General features: G+C 55.1%; 7 protein-coding genes across 7 annotated transcripts; 5 read left to right on the top strand and 2 right to left on the bottom strand.

The window, feature by feature from the left end:
• Positions 1–375: 375 nt before the first annotated feature.
• On the bottom strand, positions 376–7,084 carry SODALDRAFT_283562 (protein phosphatase 2C; the record flags this gene model as incomplete). Its single annotated transcript, XM_028608416.1, has 3 exons — positions 376–537; positions 621–5,990; positions 6,053–7,084. The coding sequence occupies 3 exons, from the start codon at positions 7,082–7,084 to the stop codon at positions 376–378; spliced, it is 6,564 nt and encodes a 2,187-aa protein (XP_028463090.1).
• A 3,379-nt stretch (positions 7,085–10,463) lies between these two features.
• Positions 10,464–13,229, top strand: SODALDRAFT_346266 (alpha-glucosidase). The gene is made up of 5 exons (XM_028613246.1): positions 10,464–10,972; positions 11,093–11,283; positions 11,422–11,820; positions 11,920–12,258; positions 12,425–13,229. The coding sequence occupies exons 1-5, from the start codon at positions 10,760–10,762 to the stop codon at positions 12,960–12,962; spliced, it is 1,680 nt and encodes a 559-aa protein (XP_028463089.1). The 5' UTR covers positions 10,464–10,759; the 3' UTR covers positions 12,963–13,229.
• On the bottom strand, positions 13,137–15,270 carry SODALDRAFT_60570 (hypothetical protein). Its single transcript, XM_028615529.1, has 2 exons — positions 14,488–15,270; positions 13,137–14,434 (listed from the first exon to the last, which is right to left on the bottom strand). Exons 1-2 carry the CDS (start codon positions 15,137–15,139, stop codon positions 13,311–13,313), a joined length of 1,776 nt encoding a protein of 591 aa, XP_028463088.1. The 5' UTR covers positions 15,140–15,270; the 3' UTR covers positions 13,137–13,310.
• Positions 15,271–15,914: 644 nt separating this feature from the next.
• Positions 15,915–17,392, top strand: SODALDRAFT_284115 (hypothetical protein; the record flags this gene model as incomplete). Its single annotated transcript, XM_028608445.1, has 3 exons — positions 15,915–15,956; positions 16,018–16,077; positions 16,160–17,392. 3 exons carry the CDS (start codon positions 15,915–15,917, stop codon positions 17,390–17,392), a joined length of 1,335 nt encoding a protein of 444 aa, XP_028463087.1.
• Positions 17,393–17,664: 272 nt separating this feature from the next.
• SODALDRAFT_328595 (hypothetical protein) lies at positions 17,665–18,273 on the top strand. Its single transcript, XM_028610738.1, has 2 exons — positions 17,665–17,743; positions 17,923–18,273. The coding sequence occupies exon 2, from the start codon at positions 17,951–17,953 to the stop codon at positions 18,239–18,241; it is 291 nt and encodes a 96-aa protein (XP_028463086.1). The 5' UTR covers positions 17,665–17,743; positions 17,923–17,950; the 3' UTR covers positions 18,242–18,273.
• Positions 18,274–19,660: 1,387 nt separating this feature from the next.
• SODALDRAFT_320651 (NAD(P)-binding protein) lies at positions 19,661–20,386 on the top strand (the record flags this gene model as incomplete). Its single annotated transcript, XM_028609554.1, has 1 exon — positions 19,661–20,386. The coding sequence occupies one exon, from the start codon at positions 19,661–19,663 to the stop codon at positions 20,384–20,386; it is 726 nt and encodes a 241-aa protein (XP_028463085.1).
• A 49-nt stretch (positions 20,387–20,435) lies between these two features.
• Positions 20,436–24,417, top strand: SODALDRAFT_363090 (hypothetical protein; the record flags this gene model as incomplete). Its single annotated transcript, XM_028614529.1, has 14 exons — positions 20,436–20,586; positions 21,201–21,323; positions 21,519–21,606; positions 21,687–21,875; positions 21,938–21,958; positions 22,219–22,303; positions 22,387–22,606; positions 22,690–22,771; positions 22,898–22,934; positions 23,070–23,182; positions 23,241–23,277; positions 23,819–24,004; positions 24,070–24,130; positions 24,308–24,417. The coding sequence occupies 14 exons, from the start codon at positions 20,436–20,438 to the stop codon at positions 24,415–24,417; spliced, it is 1,503 nt and encodes a 500-aa protein (XP_028463084.1).
• Positions 24,418–25,055: the final 638 nt, after the last annotated feature.

Raw genomic sequence — 25,055 nt, 5'->3', positions numbered from 1 at the left:
ATGGATCGTCGTAACCTGACAAGTCGGCGTTATAGATGGATATACTAAATAAATAAGTAGGGAGGGCGTCCGGTCCGGGGGTGTGAGATAAGAGGGAACTACATCCTCTTACGCGGGGTATCCATCATTCCAAACAAAAAAGAAGAAAAAAGAAGAAAAAAGAAAGAAAAAGGGATATAACCAGAATCATGTCGTGCTTTTGTTCGGGGGGTATAATAGATATGAAGTAAATGGGTATATATGTCGGGAAAAGATGGCTCGCGAAGCGGTGGAGAGTTGAGGCAGAGAGATCATAAAAGGAGGAAACGTCTCGCTCTCGGGTAGGGACGTCGTGTGTCCCTATTAATCGGATCGAGGCATGCGTTGTTGTGAGATTCAGTTAAGCTCGCCATACCGAGCCTTATATTTTTGGAGTTCCGCCATCTGTTGAGCAACCTCGTTGAGGATGTCCGTGATAGGGCCGCGCAGGTCGTTCAACTGGTTGATGGGGCCATTGCCGAGAGCAATGTGGCGAAGAGCCAAAGTCGTGGTGCACGTCTGCATAGCCGTGTTAGTCCAAGCCGGGGAAGTTGACGCAGAAAGAGAAGAAAAAATAAGAAAAAATAAAGGGGGCAACCGACCTCTACCCTGCTCACTTGATGTTCCATAAAGTTGAGCACAAACTGTTCCGACACCTCCCCCCCGCGCGCCTTCATCCTTTCGAGCAGCTCCGTCTCGGGCGGCTGCAGAGGTTGGCTGTGATCGCCCTCTAGAGCACTGCAGATCATTTCCAGTCGCAAGCTCACCCGCCACAGACCCCAGATAACGTCCGGGTCGAACGAGAGCTCGCCCGGCAGCATCGAGGCCGGCTTGTCCACGTCCGACCCGCGGTCTTGCTGCTGGTGCACCTCCGCGCGCCCGATGAGCGCGTGGGGGTAAAGCGAGTAGATGACTTCCGGGTTCTCGAGGCCCTTGAGCTTTCGCTCGCCCAGCTCCTTGACCTCGAACCCCTGGGAGCTCAGCGAGCGCAGGTCCCGCCGAATCGACGCCGCGAGCGTCTGGTCGTCGTCAAACGTATCGTCCGACGAGATCGACCCCGTACGGTCCGTATCTTGGTACGTCTCCAGGCACCGCTGGACCTCCGAGATAAAGTCCGTCGAAACCGTAATCTGCCCGCCGTCCGCCACCGCAGACACCCGCGACGCCTTGTTGACCATGGGCCCGAAGTAGTCCATCCGCCGTGTGACGGGATCCATCTCGTTCACCGCCTCGCCGAAATGGATGCCCATGCGCACCGACAGGCCCTTGAAAACGAGCGCGTTGTCCTTGTCGTATAACGGCTGGCAGGAGAGGGAGTTCAGAATCTCCGGAGGCCAGTTGACCTCAAGGAGCTGCATCTGGACCGCGAAGCACCACAGAAGGGCCGACGTCGCTGTCGGGAACGACACCATAAAGGCGTCGCCTTCCGTCTTGACTTCGTAGCCACCGATCTGACGAAGCTGTCGGCGCATGACTTCGTTGTGCAGCTTGATGGCCGATCGCATCGCCGAGGGGTACATTTCCCACAACGTCGTCGAGTTCTTGATGTCCGTGAACACGATGGAGATGTTCCCCGTCGGCGCAGGGATCTCGGCCTTCAACCTCTGCAGAGTGGAATCGAGGACGGCATCCTTCTTCTTCCCTCTCCTCGGAATCTGCAAATCTTCCGGCACGCCGGAAGGATACTGCATGATGCTTTGTCCCCGGTGTCTGATTCTCTCCGTCCGCCTCTTCAGATCCGACACGCTCAGCAGCATGATCATGATCTTGCTCGTGGAGCCGTACGCGATGGCGAGATCGCGAAGCTTTTGGGACGCGCGCATCAGATCCCCCCTCTCGGATCGTGCGACGTCCACGATCAGATCGGGTGTCATGCACTCCCACAGTTCGCGCGTTGCGAGCAAGATGATGTCGTCCTGCTCCCGGATCGTGACGTTGCTGATATACGGCGCGGCTTGGACGGCGGGCATGAGATCAATGTAGCCAAAAGCTCGAGAAACTTCCAACGTGTCGTTGAGCTTCCCGTTGCGGGACACCCAGCCACCCGCCTCCCGGATCCGCTGCCGTTCCGCCGGTTCCGCCGGAGCATGCCTGCAGGTGAGAATCTTGTGCGACCCGTCCGTCCGGATCAACATAGCCTGCGCGTCGCCCACGTTGGCAACGTACAGCTCCGTGCCCTGGAGATAGGCGATCGTCGCGACGCCACCGGATTTCAGATCCTCCTTGCTAAGGGCTATCGGTTGCGAAGAGCCCTTGTGCACCTTGAGCGGCCGGTCTTCGATGTGCTGCGTGGCAAAGGTGACCAGGTCCTTGTTGAGAGACAGAAACGCGCGCCGGAGGGCATCGACCGGGGTCTCGCTGAGACGCGGGTTGAGCTGCTTCAGCTCCTTGGTCAGGATCTGGCCGAAATTCTCGTGGAGGTATTTCGCGAGCTTCGATCCGCCACTAGACAATGCCTGGCCATCGAACAGGCCGAGCAGCGTTTCTGTCTCGGACGAGTTGAAGCGGGGCACCACCAGATCCACCGTCGAAAGATGCTCATTCCTCCCCAGCGTGTCGGCCATGCCGTACGGCAGATAGCCCGCCACAGAGCCGGAGGTCCGAACTCGTCGATCCTCGCTCTGGTCGGGAATGGTAGGATGTGTGAGAGTAACGTCCATCAGGCCGAGCACACGCAGGTTTTGCAACCTGTTAAAGTCGGCAAGCTGCTCGCGGTTCAGGGCGCCCGGTCCGACCACCGTCTGCTTGATATCAAGACGCTTGTTGCCGGACAAGTTCAGATAGCGCAGCTTCGGGTTCAGGTTCCAGTTCCAGTCGTATGGCACGTTCGCAATGTTATACTTGAGAGAGTTGCTGCCGCAGTCCAAGACGTTGAGCTTCTTGGCCCGCGATATGTCTGCCGGCAGATTCGTGAACTTGTTCCCGTTGATGTGCAGAACCTGAAGAAGGCTAGCGTCGTCCAAGTCGTCCGCGGGCAGCGTGGTGAGGTCGTTCCCCGACAGATACAGCTCGACCAGTTGCGGCCAGGATTTGATCGTCCTCTGCGGCACATCACTAATATCGTTGTAGGAGAGGTTGAGCACGCGTAGCTCGTTCAGCATGACGAGCTGATCGAAGACCTCATCCTCCATCTGGTTGTCGGCAAGGTACAGGTTCCGCAAAGAGCCGGCAAATGTGTTTTGAAGTCGCGCAGAGAGTCCCGAATCCTTCCTCGACGAAGGCGCCGGGTTTCCGGCCATGGGCGCGCTTTGCGAAGCCGAGCGGGAAACGACCGACGTTTTCCTGCCGCCTTTGCCATAGACTGACACCACCGAGCTCTTCCTATCCGGACCTGAAGGAACCGGCGACGGCCCGACACTGAGCAATGTGCTCGATACTTGGCTGGCCTTTCGGGAGGCTTCTGGCTCGTCCGAAACAGAAGTCTGAGACAACGAAGTCGCCCCTTTGCTGTTCAAGACGCCGTGTTGCTGCGGCTCCTCGCCCGCCAGTCGTGGCTGCCGTGATGCGGGTCTCGGGAAGTTGTCCAGCACATTGGAAGAGGCGTTCAGCGTCTCGAGTTTATTCGCCCACCAAATTTCCATGGGCAGTTTCTTCATGTTGTTGTTCCTAACGTCGAGTACGCGAAGCTCGGCCAGGCACCCGATAGTCGGTGGCAGTTCTCCTACGGAGTTGTTGGCTATGCTGAAATGCTCCAGCTTGCTGAGGTTGCCGATGTGCGGCGGCAAAGACACGAAGTAGTTTCGGTCCAACACCAAGCGTTCGAGATTCAAAATGTGATTAAACGACTCGTCCATACTCGCCAGTTGGCAGTTGGACAGATTCAGTATCTTGAGAGTCAGGGCGGGGGCCACGATCTCGAACGTCGTGATGGGGTTCGAGTTCAGCTTGAGACTCCTGATCCTCTCAAAGGTCCCTACAAACTTGGAGATGGAGTTGTGCTCGGCGGACAGGATTTCGAGCCTCGGCAAGTCGGATATGACGTCGATGCTCGTGATAGTGTTATACTTGATGTCCAGCTCCCGGAGCGACTGGAGACGGCTAAACGACGCCGGGGGGGAGTTGCCCAGCATGTTGTTGGTAACGACGAACTTCTCGAGGTTCCGCATATTCCCAATCTCGTCGGGGAGGCTGCCTATCGAATTGAAGCTGAGGTCAAGCTCGACCAGGCTCTCGACCGAGCAGAGAAAGGGGGGGAACCGTTCCAAGAAATTGGATGAGATGTTCAGATTCCGGAGGGCCCTGTACGCTCCAAAGTATGAAGGCAGGCTCTTCAGCCGGTTGTTGGCCAGATTGATCTTCAGAATCCCGCCCAGGTTGTTCAGTCCAGCGTGGTCTAGCTGCTCGACACGGTTGTTGGACAAGTCGAGGTATGTAAGCTTGCCTGCCTTGCCGAGACTGGGAGGCAGCTTTCGTGCCTCGTTGTTGTTGAACTTGATGTCCCTCAGGCTCTGACAGGACTGGACGAAATCGCGAGGGAGGTCGAGCGAGAGATTCCGAGAGAGGTTGAGTGAGATGATCTCGGCAGCCTTTGAATAGAGAGAGATGGGAATGGTGATGAGGTTACGGCCGGAGAGATCGACGTGGTTGAACTTGGCCATGCGTCCGAAGCCCATGTCGCTGGACATGGCCTGGAAATCGCTCTCTTTGGACGACAGGAAAATAAATCTGCAGAGGTAGCTGTTGTCCTCTCGCCCAACGTCCTCGATCCTGTCCTTCTCTTCGTACCCGACCTGCTGCAGCAGTCGTTTCTGAATTAAGAGAGGCCGTTCGCCAGGGGTCAGGACGCGAATCAAGCCGTGCTTGTGGAGAGTGATCTGGAAGTTATCCGGCGACTCTTGGGCGTATGATTTTTTGATGATCTGGGAGATGACGTCGGAAACCGTGGCATCCAGGGGCATAGACAAGGTGGAGAAGGTGCCGTCCGTCTTGAAGATGCGGATGCAATAGGGGGTCATCTTCTCCTCAGGCCGAGGGGGGCTGCCCATGTCGTCGGCTTCCGGGGAAATTTGGGTACTATCCTCCGTATTCCGGCGAACGCCCCAACTATCCGGTGCATTCCAGGCGCCGTTGGCGTTCTGAGTCGCAGAGGGTTCGACTTCGGCGCCGGAGACGGCCGCGTTTTCTGCCCGGTCCGGCTCGGTAATGTTGGTGATGAAGGAGGGATCCATGGGCGTCAAGGGCGGCGGTTTCGTCAAGATCCCTTCCATGTCGCTCAGGTTCGTATCGAGGTGGAAAATAGTGCCGTTGCGTCCCTCTCGGTCCGTGGGTCCGATTTGCTCGTCTGCCATGTCAGTCGCCCTGCTCCCGCGACCCTTCCTGGGCGCGAATGGAAACTTGTTGAAAGTCGCGGCCCGGTTCGTAGGACGCTCCTGAGGTTCGGTCCCAGGCGGCCAGTTCAGCGGGAAAGTCGAGGGAGAACGGTCGCCTAGCCGCTGGAGGTCAGATCGGGACGCCTTGAAGACAAGGGATCGGGTAGAGCTGGTGGGCGCTTCACGCAGTCGCAGGCCATCGTCTTTGTCTTTGTGTCTTCGGAAACGATCTAGTATCCTTTTCTTCGGTTGATTGTGCGGGGATGCCTGGCCGTCGGATGTGGACCTACCCTCCCCGTAGGAGGCGACGCTGCCGGTGGGCGTAGGGCTTTGTGCACGGGAATGGGATGAGCCATACAAGACGGTAGCCGCAGATCCTCCCCTTTCCCTCACATTCGGCATCTGGAGGTTATTCTGAGGATCCTCCCGACTGGTGATCGGTCTCAGGATTCTGCCATCGTCGATGCTCCTGTTATGACGTTGATGATAATGGTGGGGATAATGATGGATGTGGTTCGGAACATGGATGGCTGAATGACCAGAGCGGTTGGAAGCTGACGTTTTGGGCGGAACTTCCGGCTTACTGCTGTCGTTCAGGTAACGGTCGCGATCGGGCCCGGTAAGCATGTCTCTGATGGGAGCTTCGCCATACTTGGCGATATCCTGACGGTTGCAACGTTAGTAGAAGGGGTCAGCCGGGGGTAGTAAAAGTGCAGCCCACTCACATCCGAGTTCTGGTAAAGAAAGGGGACGACTTCCGGGGCGGGGACCGGGGTCCGAGGTCGAGAGGAGGCAGGCGAAGCATCTCTTGTATGATCGGTGGCGTTGGAGTAGTTGCGTTCCCTTGATGGGCGAGTGTGGCTGTTCGAGTGCGAGCGATCCTTCCCTACGGAGTTCGAGTGGTAGCTGGCGTCGGAGCCCTCGCGACCGGGGAATTCCTCGCCGAAAAACCCCTGGAGTTTTTGCAAGCCACCTCTCCGGGCACCGCTGTTCTTGGAGCCCTGGCTACTGGCAGTAGCAATGCTCACCTGCGACGGTCGGCGTTCGTCTATGGCGGGGAAGGCTTCGGGCGAATCGTGAGACGCAGATAGTCGGCTCGGACGGCCCGACGTTCCGTTCCCTCCGGCAGTTGACCGGAACGCAGGCGAGAGTGGAGAGGGGTTGGAGAAGGCGTCGCTGTCGTCGTTGTAGAAGCTGGTAGGCATGGGCAGGCCTGAAAAGCTCGATCTCGAAGGGCTGTTATTGTTGGACGAGGGGGCGGCGGGGTTGGAGCCAGCAGTGGCAGCACTGCTGCCAGCTCCACCTCCTCCTCCGCCACCGCCGGGGGCCATCCAGGGAGCAACCTGGGACATGGTACTACCAGCGGAAGGGGGACAATGTTGAATGTGAGGAAGACGGCCGCCGGATGAGTCGAGAACGGCTAGGTCGCGACGATAATTAGCGAAATCGCTCATGAGGCGGGAATCACGGCGGGAGTTGCGGCGGGGTGTGTTGGAATTGTTGGAATTGTTGGAGGTAGGTGACGGTGCGCGGAATGCAGCAGGTTGCGCGGCCGAATTAGGCGAGACCTGGGACGGGTCAATGTCTCTAAATGAGGGCCTAGGAATAGGCGAAAGGTAAGCATGAGGCGTCGGCGAGTCTTCAAAGAAAGAAACGAGGCGACGAAGAAAGAAAGAAAGAAAAAGAAAAAAAAAACCAGCGACAGATTGACAAGGCGTGGAGAAGGGAGCCAGGCGGCCTCGCCTCGGTGCAACCATCCCTTCGTCTGGTGGAACAGGCAGGGACGACAAGGACGGGAGGGGGCTATATCGGGAACAAGAAAACGACATGGAAGGTTGCCATTTCGGAGGCAGGGGGCATCTGGGCAAAGGAGAGAAGGGAGAGACTTTGGAGGAGACAATGAATTGGCGAGCCAGGCGGCAGATGTGCGAAAGGGACAAAGCGAGAGAGTACTGTGGTATAATGGAGACAACTCACCTGCGGTCCCATGAGAAGCCATGATCCTCTGATTTCAGCCGTCTGGGTGTAGGCTTGCGCGTGGCGGAGAGAGAAGGCGAGGTGGTGGGGGAGGAGGGCTTCAAGGTGGCGGAGGAGTGGGAGCTGTCGGCACTACTACTTGTCGCGGAGCTAAACCGGGATCCGACCTCAAGCTGGGTCATTGTCACGAGGTCCTCGCGGTAGTGTTAATGGCCATGCCTTTCGACGGTTTTCGACGCACCGAGTTGGATGGGGTGAGAAGGCTGGATGGCGTCGGGTCGCCTAGTGTAGACAAGTCGAGACTGCCGGTGGAGATGGGAGGGGCGTCTCGAAGACGCCGGCGATTATCAAAGGTAAAAGGTGAAAGGGTGAAAGGGTGAAAGGGTCGGGTCGGAGCTTCAAGGGCGGTAGCGACGACCAGTCGCAAGGACGCACTGAAGGAGGCCAGGGGCGAGTTGTTGTGGGTGAGGAGCGTGAGGAGCGTGAGGAGCGTGTTGACAGTGAGGTGAGAGGAGCTTGCGCGGGATATAACCGTTGAAGATCTTCAACGGTACGCGCTATCCGCAGCCTGTCTTGATGGATAGGAGGTGGGTGGGATTGGAGACGGAGAATGGCGTCGGGGGTCTCTTCTCAAGTCAGGTCGCAGCTTGAATGTCGACACGGAACGGCAGACAGAGCGGAGATGGCACGTCCAAAAAATAAAAGCTAGGATGTAGAGGGTCCTGGTGTGGTCGTGGCGTGGGAGCAAATGTGGACAGTTGGTGGTTGATGGATGATGATGAAAGAACGAAAAGGTGGGTTTGGTGAGTGGGCGGCGATTTGGGGGGGAAGGGGATTGGATTACACCTCCTACCTTACCTGTAAATGGCACTGACGACACAATGGATGAGGGTAACTTTAGCTTTACGGACAATACTTCGTACCTAAGGTAGGTACACTTACTGCTACAACGTACACCTCGTACCTAAGGTACTGTTCCTATGAAGTATCAGGTACAACAGCTTCAGGAGGAAATTGGAAGGTGAACCAGGTTGGGGCAACAAATCTCTTACATACCACGACTATTGCATGACTGCCAAGGTGCCAAGGTAAGGAGTATATAAGGTACTCCGTGTAGAGTACATGTACCACGATCCGAAAGGGCTTCTCACAACCAGAAGGTTCAGCAACTTCGTACAAGTACTCCGTGCTCCGTGCTAGTATGATATTGGGGATAAGACCGCTCCGAGTCTCACTACGGTACCTAAGTACTACTGGTAAATAAGGTAACTAAGGTAAGGTACCTTACTTTCCGTATGATTCAAATATACAAATACAGGTAGGCTTTTGCTGGAGCTGTGTGGAATTTGCGTCGAGGCATACAGGGGACACAGAAATATCGACGAAACATAGCGGACAATACCTAACCCACCTGCATAGAGACATAACTCTCACACGTCTCACAGTGGCCTTTTCCTTTGCAAATCATGGTTATGTGGGCTTTCAGGCCGGGGCGGTTTCGGGCAAGCTAGTGCTAAGTAGGTACAACGTATATAACTATCTTCAATTCCGGGGAAGCGTATCCGTACCTCTACGGTATATATAGATACCTGGTATTATAATTACATTCTGTTCAGGTAGCGAAAAGGGAGGGATCTTGACATCGACATAAACGGCATAGAGACACGTCTTTGCTTTACTAAGCCTTTTTTTCAGTCCTTAGTCTCGTCTCGGTTTCTCTTTGATGTCTACATACCTATTTCGTTGATGTGCTCCGTGTTCTCCGTGCGAGAAACGGAGGAACAAAACACCCTTTAGGGGAAGATTATTAATAACCGATGACTTGGTGCACTTTCCCATTGGCCACCGCGTCACCGAACACAATGTGGTCCGTGGCTTGCATGTCGAAGTAGTCGGGCCGCCTGGTGATCAAGGCATCGGTTACCAAAATTACCTACAAGTACCAAGGCGCCACCAGCAAAGTAGCAGTGGAATAAGGTACGATACTGTCGGTTGTCACAATGGACGCGCTCCTTCAGTATCTCTCGTCATTGGATTATCGATTATCCAGCACCGCCTTAATTCAGAAAAGAAGGCAGGGATCCTTTCGCAAAGGTACGACTGCCCGGGGCATAAGTATAAATCACGACAAAGTACGTTGTACAGTAGATGCTCGTCCTAGGGGTTCGTGCACCGCCCAGACCCAGGGACCGGTAGGGTAGGGGGTATTCGGAGATACATCGCAGGTATTAATATACGGAGTGCCGGTAATGAGAGAACGCCAGTCAGCGGTACCTAGGTCTGTACGGACGAGGGTTGATGTTCTCTTCTCGCTTGCTCGAGGATTACCTTGTACTTTGTAAGTACATATGTACAATACCATGACAGGACGGGAGAGGAACCAGAACAAGAGAAATATAAGTGAGTGTAGACTTGGTATTGTCTTTGAGTATATATAGGTGCTTTAAGTCTCGGGATGCGACGAATTCAAGAGAAAGACAACCATAACAGAGCCGGGATAGATAGATAAGAGAGAGTTCAATATCCGTTCCGAGGTTGTGTTTCGGTGAGTCGGTGAGTCGGCGACTGGGAGCATAATAATTACAGCTTGCGAGCAGAGCCATTCAGCAGACTTATACTGGGTTGAGGCGTGTTGACTGATGGGTGTAATGTCCCAATCTCTCGCACTTTGTACCGGATTGCATCTATCGTTATGATCGGTTCTGTGCTGGACAAGAATATTGATATTTATTGGATTATCTCACTCCTTGGCCTACCACTAATCACTGGCCCAGCTAGGACGGAACACCATCTGCTACAATCCCAAGGGAAATCCGAACCCCCAAAATAATCGAAGGAAGAGGGGAAATGGAAGAGAAGGGGGGAAGAGAGTAAAGAAGAAAGAAGAAAAAAAGGAAAGACAGAAAGACAGAAAGGAACCTCTCCTGGACAACATGTCCAACTATTCCAACTATCATGGACTATAAACTGCTAAACCCCGTGTAAACAAATGCCCACGCAAACCCCCGCACATCATCACTCATAGACGCACTTCATGCATGAGCTAGAGACCGTAGTGGACCCCTAAGCTTCAGACAACACCATTCACCTTTCCTTGACCTTCGTCCACCGGCCAGCTCTCATCCACTCATTTGTCTAATCCTGCCACACTGGGGTCTAGTTCTCCATTATTATTCGCGACAATCCCATGCGTCGTCGAACTGTTGTACACGTCGTCTCTGGAGTGCCTTGGGACCTACCTTGCACAGGGGATTTCAAAGTGAGGGGCCGGCTGGTGTCCGGCCTGCCCATCTACATACACAGACCATACTCATCCATCTGTCTGTTCTTTCTTCGTGCCCCCAAGGAGTAAATTAGAAACATATATTGTTCTGGACGTTGCCACTGATAACACCTTGCCTCTATCCGCACACATTGACGTTCAACTCTTCTGGCTCTCCTCCGCGAAGAACGAAATGTTTGGAAGTGAAAAGAATGCACGTAGCCAGCTCTCTGCCTGGTGGAAAGAAAGCTCGGTTTATCAAGTCTACCCGGCCTCTTTCCAAGACTCGACCGGCACGGGTGTCGGTGATCTGAAGGGCATCATCTCGCGGGTGGACTACCTCCACTCTCTCGGTGTGGACATTGTCTGGCTTTGTCCCATTTTCGAGAGCCCTCAGATCGACATGGTAGGTGCTATCACACCTGCCCACGATGGAACCAGAAAACTAGACACAGGAAAACCAAAGGAGGCCCCGCCTTTGAACACCCATAGCAAAGACTCCGAATACCGCTAAGAATCGAATTAGGGCTATGATATTAGCAACTACCGTGTCGTAGATCCTCGGTATGGTAGCATCGACGACGTCGACGACCTCATGAAAAAGCTCCAAGAGCGCGGCATGAGACTCGTCCTCGACCTCGTCGTCAACCACACTAGCGACCAGCACGAATGGTTCAAGCAGTCCCGCAGCTCCAAGGACAACCCTTACCGTGACTGGTATATCTGGCGCAAGCCCGCCTACGACGCCCAAGGGAACCGCTAACCGCCCAACAACTGGGTCGCCCACTTTCAAGGCATGTTGGATCCTTACCCACCGTCTCGCACCCCTTATTCTGACCGAAACCCTAAAGGCAGCGCGTGGGAATGGGACGAAGCGACGGGAGAATACTACCTCCACCTCTTCTGCCGAGAGCAGCCCGACCTCAACTGGGAAAACCCGGCCGTCCGCGCTGCCGTCCGCGACATCATGCACTTCTGGCTGGCTCGCGGAATCGACGGCTTCCGTCTGGACGTCATCAACTTTATCAGCAAGGACCAGGGCTTCCCCGACTCGCAGGCTGCCGTCCACAAAGGCGCCGAGTACTATGCCGCGGGGCCCCGTCTTCACGAGTTCCTGGGTGAAATCGGCGCCGTGTTGAAGACGTACGATGCTTTCAGCGTGGGGGAGATGCTCTGTGTTTATGACCTGGACGAGATCATCAAGAGCGTCCGCGCTGACCGGGGGGAGTTGAGTATGATTTTCCACTTTGAATGGTGAGCTGTCTTTTCCGGCCCCCCCCCCCTTCCCATTTTTCTTTTCATTCTTTCACAACCACCCGTCAGGAACAACAACCCCATTTGATAAGCACCAAGCATGGATCTCGACCACGGCCCCGAAGGAAAGTTTTCCCCGCGTCAATGGACCCTCGCCGAGTTCAAGGAAACTATCTACAAATGGCAGCGCTTCATGTACGACAACGACGGTTGGAACGCCCTCTACCTCGAGAACCACGACCAACCCCGTGCCGTGAGCCGTTTCGCAAGCGACGAGCCCATCCACCGCGCCAACAGCGCCAAGCTACTCGCCATGATCCAGGGCTTCCAGGCGGGGACGCCCTTCATCTACCAGGGCCAAGAGCTCGGCATGCACAACGTCCCTGAAGAGTGGCCTATGGAGGAGTATAAGGATATCGACTGCCTGAGTCACTGGAAGTATGTTCCTTTCCCTTTCTGCGCCCTACCTGGATTCTTTCTCTAGTCTTCTAGACCCCATGGACAGGAGGAAAGCGTGGGAATCCTTCATCGTCAGTCACCGCGAACAATTCCGAAATCTTAACCGCCCGTTGGACCCTGAACTAAGCAGCCACCACAACCACAGCCTACGGAAAGACAACCCCGACGAAGGGCTCAAAACCCTCCTCCGCGCCGAATACCGCAAGAAATCGCGCGACAACGCCCGCACCCCGATGCAGTGGACCGCCGGCCCCCACGCGGGCTTCGCCCTTGCCTCCTCCACCCCCCCCTGGATGAAAGCGCACCCGAACCACGTAGAGATCAACGCCGAAGCCCAGACCGCCGACCCCGACTCTGCGTTCCATTGCTGGCGCGCCGTCCTCGCCGCCCGGAAGAACCACCGCGACATCTTCGTCTATGGAGATTTCGACCTTTTCGACGCCTCGCACGACGAGGTATTCGCCTACGTACGGCGCGCTCCCGGAACCGAGACAGGGCTGCCCGGACGTCGCGTGGCGCTTGTGGCCGGCAACTTCTCGGACCAGACGGTGGGGTGGCAAGCCATGAAGGGGATGGCTGTGCGGGAAGTGCTCGTGAGCAGTGGCGGGAAGCGGGTGGATGATTTCGCTCGAGACACGACCACTCTGGGCCCTTACGAGGGCTTCGCTGTCCTTCTGGAGTGAAGGGGCGGACGACGTGAGGCGGCTGTGGGCTGGAAGGAAAGCCAGCCCGGTGGAGAATGGAAGCTGAAGAGCGAGAAGTTCCTACCTTTGGATGCAGAGCACAAAGAGAGATGACCTTCTCTTAATTGCAGGGTCATCTAATGATGTGATGGTATCCCGCCGCATTACATAGCCTTGGTCATGATAAAATATGAGTAATTGCCTCGTTGGGCAGACAGCCCTCGAGAGATCAATAGATTGAGAAAGTCAGTTGTACATATGCCACACAATGCGTAGTGATATAGAGGCAAAAGTCATAAAACATATCGACGTTAGAACACGGGCGGTGGGGGTTGCAAAGGGCGGCTCCTAAACAAAAACGTCTGCGTCCTCGGCATCTTTATCCTTGTCGCTTATCGGATCCTGCACCGTGTCGAGCAGCTCCTCGTTCAGCAATTCGCCGACATCCACGCTCGCCTCCAGGATAGATCTCGCCCCCTCCGGATCGACATGCATGTCTTCCATGATCAGCCGGACCGCCAGTTCGGGCACCAGCACCGTCGACACGAACACCGCAGTACCCCGCGCCGACACGATGGAATCTTCAACGGCGCGTCTCCGCAAGGTCGCGGCAAAGCGGCCGACGAGGTGCTCCGACATGGCGCGCATGCCCCGCGGGCCGTAGTAGCCGGGGGCGAGGCTCCGCTCCGTCTTGCGGATGGTCCGCTCCTGGCCCTTGCTCACCCTGGCGGCAAGCAGGGACCGGTAGTGCGAGTCCCCGCCGTTGACGATGCGCCGGAGGAACTTGTCGTGCCGACAGCACCGGCTCGCCAGGGCGTCCCAGTCTATCGTCGGGTATCCTTGTTCTTCCCACGTCGCCTCCGCCGTCTTCTTCTTGTGTAACCGGCAGAACTGGAGCTGCCTGTTGATGTTCAGGTGGCCTCCACGCGTGAAGCTCCGAAGCAAGGCCGCGTCGACGGGCTGGGAACACATGGGGCATCGCGCTGGCGCCTCCTTCGCGGACGAAATGCGAACTGGGGTGGTGGTACTCCCATGGACCGTTCCTAACGTGAAGTCCGGAGGCGTCTGTCTTCGTCCCTCGAGCGGTTCATCTCTCCAAGGGCTATCGAGACCCAACACGCCCGGCAAATCGGCCGGGATTTCCAACGCGGGGTTTGACAGTGCGGTCTCCAATCGCTTCGAGGAGACCTCCGGCAATTTCGTGTCAATGCCAGAACGTTTCAGCTTGGTCGTTACCCCCGTGCGAGATCCTTTGCCGGTCGGCTCCTCAGGCATATCAATCGGGATATTGAGTGACGCCTTTGGCTTCGCACCGACTGACTCGGAGTCCGAGCCTGGCAAGTCTGAGGGTATCCGGATACCCGGACGTTTAGAAGCCCCCGAACCTGCTGGTTTGGCGACGGGGCTCGAAGGGGGCAGATCCACCGGGACTTGAAAAGACGCAGGTTTGGAGGTTTGAGACGGTGCGTGGTCTGCCTTCTGTCAACGACATGTCTTGCAATGGACCGAGCTGAACAAGACTCACTTTCCTCGGAGACCTGGGGTCTAGACCGAGATGGCTTTGGAGCCTTTTTGCCATATTTTCTGCTGGCTTGCTTGACGTTCGGCAGGTTGAACGCATTCGTGTGATGGTCACTCACACTCACACTCTCCCTGGAACTGGGACCGGGAGACGAGCGATTCCCGTTGTCTCTCCGAGAAGCCGAAGCGTTGACGGGTCTCGGATCATCAATATCATCGGGATCGTCCAGATCGTCGGCGTCACGCTTGATACCTCTAGACTCGGTGCCCACCTTGTTGGTGTTTCGTTTACCTAGTGGCGCCCGGCTCGTGCCCCGGCTCTGCGAAGTAAGAGTAGCCTTGGCGGCTTTGCCCGATCGAAAGGCGGTGGCTCGAATATCCCCCCGTGGGGTTGAGTCTGTATCGCTTTGAGAGACATCCTCTCTCTCACCCCGGGAGCCTGCGGCCTTTTCTTTTTGGAATGATGAATTCATGTTGTCTTCAGATGCGCCCTCGGAACTCTCTGCGTCAGAGTCCCCCGGAGGAGCATTTATGTCCTCGGGAGTCCTGCACCTCTTGCGTGCAGGGCCGTCTCGTGGTTGCTGACCGATTGTCTTCAATAAGGGTCTTGTTGCATGCCTGGTAAGGCCGAGCACCCTTTGTTTCCTGGGAGGCATGGTCGATTGTTTCGTGCCTGGGCCGACGAAGGACGGCGTCGCAAATTTATGATCTCCAAGGCCAGACAAGGACGACCATGGGTTCAATCAACGGTAGGCCTGCTGTGGGATTCCTGCCAGGGTCATTCAAGCCGGTCTGAGTTGAAGAGACTTGACCTCATGTCCAAGCCACGATGGTCGTGCGTGATTATGAAGTTCGAGTGAATCAGTAAAGATGGCAGAAGACAAATTCAGCTCATAAACTCAGCCAGACAGAGAAAACAATGGCCTATGGCCTCTTGGATCTCAAATACCTTGGAGTACGAGGTATTGAGTACACTCTGTACCTTACGGTAGGTACCTTAGGTTCCAGTGTCAATGGCGAGTGAGGGACGCGTTTGGACGCGCCTTGAACTTCCTTGAACTTTCGCCAGGTGTGTGCTGACACAGTGCATCCACCATATGGTACACGTACGCACAGTCCATTGTCACGCCCTGGTACTCGATGTCTCCCTCCTGACCCCGCCCTTTGGCTGCTATGGCCCCTATTCTCCACTGAAACGTTAGCTCTAAAGTACTTATACCTACCTTACCTTACCTTTCCTTATGTGCTTACCGTATCCGTACAGTGTTCCACCCTGTGAGCGAGCTTCCCTGTAATTCTTCGTATGTCTTCCTTCTTAAGGTCCAGATATCTGACGAATTCACCACAAACATAGAGCACATCGTTCCCTTGTGGCTATCAAGGCCCTGTGAGCGAGCTACACAGTCTCTTTCTCCAGTCCCAAGCGCTGCAATGGCGACGCTCAACCGGAAATACGCCAACCTTCCTGACCTTGTTTGTTGCCGCCAACCCAACCGAGATTCCCCAAGACCTTCGCCGTACTAATAGCACGCAGGACTCGGCTCCAGACATTTACGAAACACCAGAACTGACTGACGACATTTCTACCGTCCCCGTAAGGGCAACTTGGAACCCCCCCTCCGGGCCATAGGGCCTGGGCCTAGCCACACCTCGGCTGACCAAAACCTCGATGGCAGACTACGACCGGCAGATCGCAATCAGACGATGAACTCGATGACCAGGACGACGATGACGCAACGGGCATCTCTCGATCCCGCCTCCGCATAGACGAGGCCAGGTCCCGTTTCCTCCCTTACAGCGTCGATGCGACGTCCGCCGACTTTTCCGATCGCGTAGACGGCAAGCGAAAGTCCTACAGGACGTCTACGCGACGACGACGCATTCTACACGACGGTACCGCGGAGATTGGCGATTTCAGCGACGACGATGACGAGCAAGGGGAGAGGCTGGACCGCAAAATTGCACGATTGCAGCGGGAGATTGCGGAAGCCAAGGAAGAATATGGGAAGAAGGCAGCTGCATCAGGCTCGCAACCACCGGAGGGCGATGGCGACCAGGGCGAGAAGCTTGCATCTCTCAGCGAGATCCTCGCCGAGATATCCGGCATCAGCGAATCCTCCATACGGGCCACCTCACGGCCTGCGAAACCTGCCGCCTCCACCTCAGCCTCCGCCTCCCTGGCGGTAGAATCCACGGCGGCGCCAGCGGAAACAGGGTTGGCTTCTCTCGACGGCAGCGCGACATATACCGTCACCTACGCACCTACCTACGAACAGAGCCACGCACTGGCCAAGGCGGCCGATTTCGACCGCCGGCTCGTCCTCCTGGAGAGGGCCATCGGCATCAATTCTGCCGCCTTGCCCGAGGTGGACGTCAACGGTCTCCCGCGCGCCATCCTCCCCACCCTGGACGGACTACAACGGCAGATCGTCACCTTGTCACAGGCGTCGACGACAAACCTCGACGCCATCTCCCGGCGCGTCAGGACCCTGACGCAGGAGGCCCAACAGCTCGAGAAGGCCCGCCAGGGAGCCAAGAGCGCCCAGGAGGCGCTGGAGGCCCAGGGCGTGGCCACGGAGAGGCCCGAGGACTCGGAGCAGGCTGCCAAGATCAATGCGCTCTATGGCACCCTGCCTACCATCGAGAACCTCGCGCCACTGCTTCCGCCCCTGCTTGACCGCCTCAGGTCCCTTCGGGCCATTCATGCAGACGCCGCATCCGCGAACGAGAGGCTTGAGCGCATGGAAGGGCAGCAGGCGGAAATGGCAGCCGACATGAAGTTGTGGAGAGAGGGTCTAGAGAAGGTCGAGGAGTCCATACAACAAGGTGATGCTGCCATGAGTGGAAATATGAAGGTTATGGAAGGTTGGATTAAGGATCTGGAGGCCCGGATGGCGAAGCTTTCTTAATGCTCTCCCAGTAGATACCCCACATCGCGCGCTTTGCAAGAGGAAATCTGGAGGGGTTGGGAATCGTATGGACACTCGAGATTAGCACACTCAGCTTTGCCCTTTGTGTGTCATAGTCGTCCGCCCGTGTAATGTGATGGTTCCTCCGAAATATGTACTCGGATCCGAGGAGACCTGGATAATGTCACGTGATAGAGCTCGGACCATTTTCTTTACTAGGGCAGCCGGTAAATTTTCTCATATTGTACCGTTCGACTTTTCTCCTCCATCACCTTCCACCTCTTCTCTTCCCTTCAGAATCTGAACGCGAGCAAGCGTTGTGGGAGTGTGCCTTCTTGCGCGTTACTTCAGGTAAGGGATTCCTCTCTCCTTTTGCATTCGTACTCCGCAGGAATGATGTTACATTACAGCATGTATTACCTGATCATCTCATGATGTATTTTATTATCACCAAGATCTCTGATCCTGCATCCTCTTCAATGCTTGTTCTTTTGCACCTTGATGGAAGGCATTCCCACTGACCCGAGAAGTTGCAGGGATGGTTGTGATAGCAACGCGATGAATACCGTACCAAAGCCGCCAAGCGGCCACTTCAACGTGCTCTACTTTGCCAGTGCCAGCTCACTCACATCGAAGCAGCACGAAGCGCTACCGGCTCCTTTACCTCTCGGCCAGCTCTTTGGTGCCCTAGAGGAGAGATATCCGGGGATGAAGTCGAAGATTCTCGACTCTTGCTTGGTTACTGTCAATTTGGAATACGTAGACGTGCCACCGCCTGGAGATGACTCGGGTGCTGTGATCAAAGAAGGGGACGAGGTCGCCATCATCCCTCCGGTTAGCTCGGGTTGACTAGATTGTCCCAGAACTTACGTATCAATGCTATTCAATGTCATCTTGTTTTCTCATCGTCTCGAATACTGCCATTCGTCGCCGTCCTTTATCGCTATGATGTCGTTGGACATGCTCACTCTCCAGATATTGTTTGCTGCTCTGCATGTGATGCTGTCCTTCTACTCGAGAACTGTCCAGTTGAGCCGTAAATTCCAATCACTCTCTATAGGCGTAGAAGTTCCAGATGGTAACGCTTCGCGCTTTCAGCAGTGCCCCCCGGGAGGTAACAATTCCATACCACAACCAGAGCGACAAATGGTTCATGTTAGGAACACAAGGCCCAAGTCTGACGTAGTTGATCAGATCTCCTCCTTCGGACAACGCATCACTTCGTAGGCTTATCGCTTCGTAGGCTTATCGCTTCGTAGGCTTATCACTTCGTAGGCTTATCACTTTGTAGGCTTATCATTTCTCCGCACTTAGAGGCACGCTAAAAAAAGCACCCAGCGTCGCCCCCGCGGAAGAAGCGCTCCGTGTCGGACTCGGTATAGGTAAAGCATCGTCAGAAGACTCAATGTGTCAGACTAGCCCATAGCCCCGTTGCAGATACAATGCCCATGACAACGGGCAATCGATCACCCCCATCCACCAAGTGGTTCGAGCCACCTACCTTACCTGGCTTGGTCAACGGTCAACCCTTTGACAGGAACGCCTTCTTCCTTGTTTCAGTGGCATAGACCAAAAACACATCAACCCCTCATTTGCCTCCCGTTGCCTGGGATTTGTAGCCTTTTCCAAGTCGAGACATGGTGCGGACATTTCTTCGTCAACACTCTTCTGAAGGTGGAATACCGCTATCGGAGGACGGGGAGATGCTGGTCGACTTCTCCATCATTGGACACCGGGGTTAGGTGAAAAGCGCTTCGAGGTCCATTCCTCAGCGTTCTCAATCTCCGAGACTCATGCAGCCATTTGTCAGCTTGGAGATGCAAAGGGTAAATAGTGTGACTCATCATCCCTCTAGTCGAACCTTGGGAAGCGGGAAAGAAATGAGCTACGCCGATAAGAAGTCACGACGAAGGAGATGAAGGGGCCTGATTCGCGAGGTATGGCATGATACATGACTTGAGACTTCGAGAACATTCGGCATTCCACAAGCCTCGTTGACCTCATAAGGCGCGAAGGGGGGGGGGAGGGGGATAATGTGGGACAGGTGAAGTGCTGGCAGAGGTATATAAAGACGCTGTCGCGACCGGGCCACGGAAAGAGGGGATAGGAGGACGAAGCACAGAGCAAACCATCCCCCGGCACCAAAAGTTCGCAGCACGAAGCCTCACACCAGTCACCCTCACAAGAGCGACCGACACTCGCGAAATCAAGACACTCGTCTAACAATCGCCATCTCATCTTCCTTCTTCCTCGGAACCAATCCACATCATGGGCGTCTACGTCGTGACAGGCACAAGGACCGGTATCGGGCTGGAATACGTCCGCCAGCTGGGCCGCTCCCAAGCCAACACAGTCGTCGCCATCGTGCGGAAGCAGCAAGGGAGCGACCTCTCGGCCCTCCGCGCCGTCCGAGACGCCTCGGAGGGCGCAGTCCACATCGTCGAATGCGACGTGTCCTCCGAGACGTCGGTCGCCGGCCTCGCCGCGAGCATCGAGGCCGCCATCGGCGCAGGAACCCGCGTCGACGTGCTCATCAACAACGCGGCCGTCCTGCACGCGCGGGAACAGACGAGCCTGACGGCGACGCCCGAGGCCATCGCGTCGCACGTCAACACCAACGTCGTGGGGCCGGCGCGCGTGCTGCAGGTGTTGCTGCCGCTCCTCGCGCCCGCGGCGGCGGTGGTGGCCAACATCAGCTCCGGGCTCGGCAGCCTCAACAAGTTGTCGGACGGGCGCATCCCCGCGGTGATCACGCCGTATAGCATCAGCAAGGCGGCGCTGAACATGCTGACGGTGCATCAGGCGAAGCATCTCGCGGACAGGGCCATCGTGGTGGCGATCGACCCGGGCCACGTCAAGACGGAGATGGGCGGGCCTGAGGCGGTGCTCGAGATCGAGGATAGCGCGAAGGGAGTGTTGGGCGTGCTCGGCGGACTGAAGCAGGAGGATACGGGCAAGTTTTTGTTGTATAACGGGACGGAGCTGGAGTGGTAGAGGACGAGGAAGAGGAAGAGGAAGAGGCGAATGGCCGCTTCATGCTGCGATGATCATTAAATCGGTTGGGAGAAGCGAGGTTCAGGGTCACAACACTTCTGCTGACCCTCTTTCTTGCACTTACACAGACTTGAGAGCTCGAGTCGTTCTGGATGAGTTTCGTGAAGCCTCAGTTGTGTCCAGCCTCATCAGGGTGAAGGGTTGACGCCCGGGTCTGGATAGCAATAATTCTCCCTTTCTTCTAGCGTTATGCTAGCATGGTCTCTAATTTTGAAGCATGATTTCACGACTCCCAAAAAGCATCTACAACTAAGGATATTTGCCGACTAGGCTGAAAAGAAGCCAGCTCCTAGTCCGGGAGCTACAGCTACTCCAAAAAGTACCCTTAGGGTGGTACCTACTAGTGCAGGTACTTGGGAACTTTATCCAGGTTAACCGTGATGCTAGGATTTCAGCCGGGTACCCTGAAAGCGATTTAGCAGCGTTTAGTGCGGAAGCATCAATTTTTCCCGTTTTTGGCGTCGCATTGTCGTGTCCCGCTCTTCACGTGTACAAGGTACAAGGTACACACACGGCACGCTAATTAATAATCGGTACTGCAGGAACAGACACGGCAACACCCAAACCCTTGCATTACCCTTTCATGCTCTCATTTCAATTCCCCATCTCGCCCGCCTTCAATCAATCCTGAATTGCTCGTATAGGAAGAGTGGTGCGACTCGAATTCTTGGCTTTTTTTTCTTCTTTCTTTTATTGTGTATTCCTTCTTTCCCCAGACGACAGAGATTTCGTGTCATGTGAGCCCTTACAACAGAGTACAGGGGGCAAACAGAAGAATCTGTCGTCATTTCGTTTCTCACCAACGGAAGCGAGAAACAGAACAACCAACGGCAACAGCAGGAACTTCGGCCCTTAATTCCTTTCATAAGCAAGCTACGTTTGAACGAGCACCTTACGTAAGACCGACGCCACGGCGCCTTTCGCGTTGGCACTAGAAGGAAGGAAAAAACGGGAAAAGAGAAAAAGAATACAACGGCGAATAAGACGAGACGCGGAGCTGTTTGGTCTGCTGTACAGTGTACGCCACGCCACGCCACGCCACAGAACGACCACTCACACCCCGAACCCACAGATTCTGCACCCCTGAAGTGCAATATGATTCGTGACATTCAGTACAGGGACAGGGGTCTCGCGGCACCCCGGCTTTTCACTCGTCCCATGTGCGTGTGTGGCACTTCATACTCCTGTACTCCGCAGTTGACTTCCTCATCACATTGGCTGAACATGTTTCGCTGACCAGGCCTGTGGGATTGCTCGCTTGCGGGTCTCATTTACTTCTTACATATGTACATACGGAGTTCATACGCTACGTCCATAACCATGACGATGGACCGCCCTTCCGCCCTTCCGAGACAACGAAGCGAAGAGAGCACCGAAACCGGACCGGTCCTGACAGAATCAACCACATCATCTACTCCATTGCTGGGCCGTTTGTTCTGCTTTCGCGAACCTCGTCATTACTCTTGCCATCCTTCCTGAATGCGGACGTAGGGCTAAACTGAGGACGACCCGGTGTCACATGAGTATTGTGGGTGGCTTAATTACCTCGAAGCGTCCACACGAGACACATGGCACTTTTGCGCCTCTTGTGGTTCTCTCGGCTCTTGCTACGGGGGGTATCGGTTTACCCGGGTTTAGGCTAAATAGTGGGAAACTGGGGCACCCGGACAACATGCCGCTCCCCACCTTTCCCCACCATTCCTCCCCCCCTTTTGGCCAACCGAGAAAGACGGGGGTGGTCGTGTCAGGTGCTCACTGCTCCAACTGCCAAGGGACATGCAAGGCCCAACCAACCCGAACCCCGACCAACGAGCAAACCTCCGCGGGAGAAGAGCCATCAATCCCATGAGGGGGCATGTTGGAAAAGCTTGCCGAGAAACGTTCCCAGGTATCGATCTCGTGGTCATATGGAGTTTTGCTGCATTGCGACCAATTGACAGATCAATACCTACATATACCTACCTACAGTTTGCTTGGGCCGCTCCAGATGGGTGGTCGGAGTGGAACTCGGGGTCCACCTCCAAAGTTCAGCCGGGTCTAGCTGGTTTCTCGGATCAGGCCAGTCGTCGATGTCACCGATCATGCGCATCCTCTTGGACAGATCGAGAACGTCTTTTCGCACGATCCTGTTGGTGCTGGGCGAACAGGCGGCCCCCAAATGTGAAGTCTGAAAGCCTGGAATCAGGAAATAGATGAAGACGGAACGAAGAGAAAATAGGTTTCATTTGAAAGGCATTGGACAGGGCGTCCCCAAACGCAACCCAAGAAATGCATTCTTTGGTACCGAGATGATAGTTCGACGCCGCAGGCCGCATCAAAGGCTCTGTACTGGCTGGGGCCTTTTTATGTTATGTTTTAACCTTTTTTTCTTATGCCAACACTGCAACTCTATGTATGCTTCCCGGAACATTGGTCCCCTCCAATACGCGATCCATTTGCCACATGGCATAGGGCCCGTCGCATCGTCGCATTTGGCAGCTTCAGCGAGGTACGTCGTACGGAGCAGGAGGCGAAATGACTACCTTAGGTAATGACAGCTGAGCCGAGTACCTTAGGTATGCAGAAGTCCGTCTCTACACAACTCCCCCACTCACTGGTTAAGCATCACATGCTACTGCTATAGCTGGACAAGCTACGGAGGAATGGTAGGCCTCTCGACACGCTAAAGACGGATTGCTACGTCTACATCTACACTACATACAACGGTACATACTATGACCGTTTTGCGATTTATGCGTACTGGCATTGTTCGCTACCGATTATACGGGCAGCGGAGGCGAAATCGACGCCATAGCTCACTTTGCGGCGGCCATGGCGGCGGCAAAGCGGTTGTTCTTACGTAGGTAAGGAGGCGACTACAACGACTACAACGACGATGACACACATGAAATTATTGAGGATTTGCCTATTCCGGCATGATTTCCCTTGAATTTCCTACATCATTAACCGGCGCCTGCCGAGCGCTAGGGCCGTTAGATCGGGACAGCCGGTAACATTAACCAAGCTGAAGCTCTCAGATTAGCTACGGAGTAGATTGCGCACTACCCGATTGCCGGTAAAGCGATGTATTACTATGTACGCTGTACGTTGTAGGATTTGAGTACAAACTAATAATTAGGTAGTGCTTAAGATGGCCTTGTACGGCTTTCGCCTACGATACGGTAATTACGTTGTAATTATTACTTGGTGCATCGAAGACAAAACTTCCATGAGTGTTCTAGGTGAAAAGGCGTGCGGACTACCCAAGCCGGATAGGCTAGCGGTATTAGCTAAGACCCACACTGCGCCGAAAGAAGTCTGCTCGGACAGCGTTCACCCCACAGAAACCCTGCTAACCCCGTTCCTGTTCCCCCGTTGTTCCCCATTCCCTAGGTACGCATGTGGAAAGTGGAGACACGTGCCAAGGAAATGCACTACACTAGGTCGACTCCGTGTTTTCCTGCCGCCGCCCCCATACATCTATCATTTCGGAAGACGGGACCGGACATCACAAGGAGAGATGAAGCTGCCTTGGGCGATGGACTTCGGTTGGCCCATTCACGCCACAGGGTGCTTGAAGTGAGGTGTAACCCCAGCGCGACCCAATGCCATACGTTATACCTGGCGGAGTGTGGGGATCCAAGAAATACCAAGATGGAAAGGACATCGAGTCCTCCCGGAATGTTGGTCAACCAAAGCTGGCACGTACGTACCTTACGTTTTACGGATACTTCGTGGGCGTTTCGTAGGGGCACCTTTTCATTGTTCTGCTTTGACCGGGGAAATCTGGGGGTGGCTCCGGGGCGTTCGTACTTGGGGCGGGCTGGCCTAGGTAAGGTAGGATCTTTTTTTGAAGTACTATTTTGTACGTTTCCATGACAGATTGGTCGGCAATGCAAAAGGTCATCGGGCAGTTTTACTGCCGCTGCGAACAAAACAAAATAGATTCCGAAAGCATTCACGGACCAGTCCAGAATGCTCGAGACGACTGAGGGAAGGATGGATTAACACTCCGAAGATGGGCTGGACTCGACTGTCGCCCTGCGTTCTATTCTCCTTCTGTCCCTGTGAGGGTCTCACTCCGTACTTGGCATGAAAGGCAAAGACCAGAACTTTGGGTTTGGAGATTTCTTCATGTATTGGGGAACAAGTTGCCCCTTGGCATCTCATAAGGTGCGAATGGACTCAATGCGTTGCGGAGGAAGCGGGCGAAGAAGTCTTCTTTGCTGTTGTTCGGGGAGCGCCCCTAAGAAGGTCCGGCGGCACAGACGTGTCGTGCTGCAATAACAAGCCACGCCCGTACGTTGTACCTCCTCACCCTCTCTCTGTCTTACCAAATCGGCGTGGCCCAGTTAGGACGTCCTGGAAGTAACCAATCAGCGTACAGGCACGGCTTTTACCGGCTAAGGTACCTTAGTCTGGAATCTCTCCCTCGTACAAAGTACACACTCAGTACGTACATAAGGTACCTAAGGTATAAGGTACTATCCCTGCCCCAGACACGGGACCTTACCACTCGGCTTCTGGCTAATTTGGCCTAGCGTCGCTCACCCGTTGTGTTCGCGCTCATTCGACGGACTCGAGAGAGAGAGAACTCCCCATTCCCCACACCCCCTATGGTTGCTACTCC

Source organism: Sodiomyces alkalinus, assembly GCF_003711515.1.
Source record: "Sodiomyces alkalinus F11 unplaced genomic scaffold SODALscaffold_11, whole genome shotgun sequence".
NCBI classification, from domain to species: domain Eukaryota; kingdom Fungi; phylum Ascomycota; class Sordariomycetes; order Glomerellales; family Plectosphaerellaceae; genus Sodiomyces; species Sodiomyces alkalinus.
Note: the sequence above shows the minus strand (reverse complement) of the source record. Positions and strands in the feature narration are given on the sequence as shown.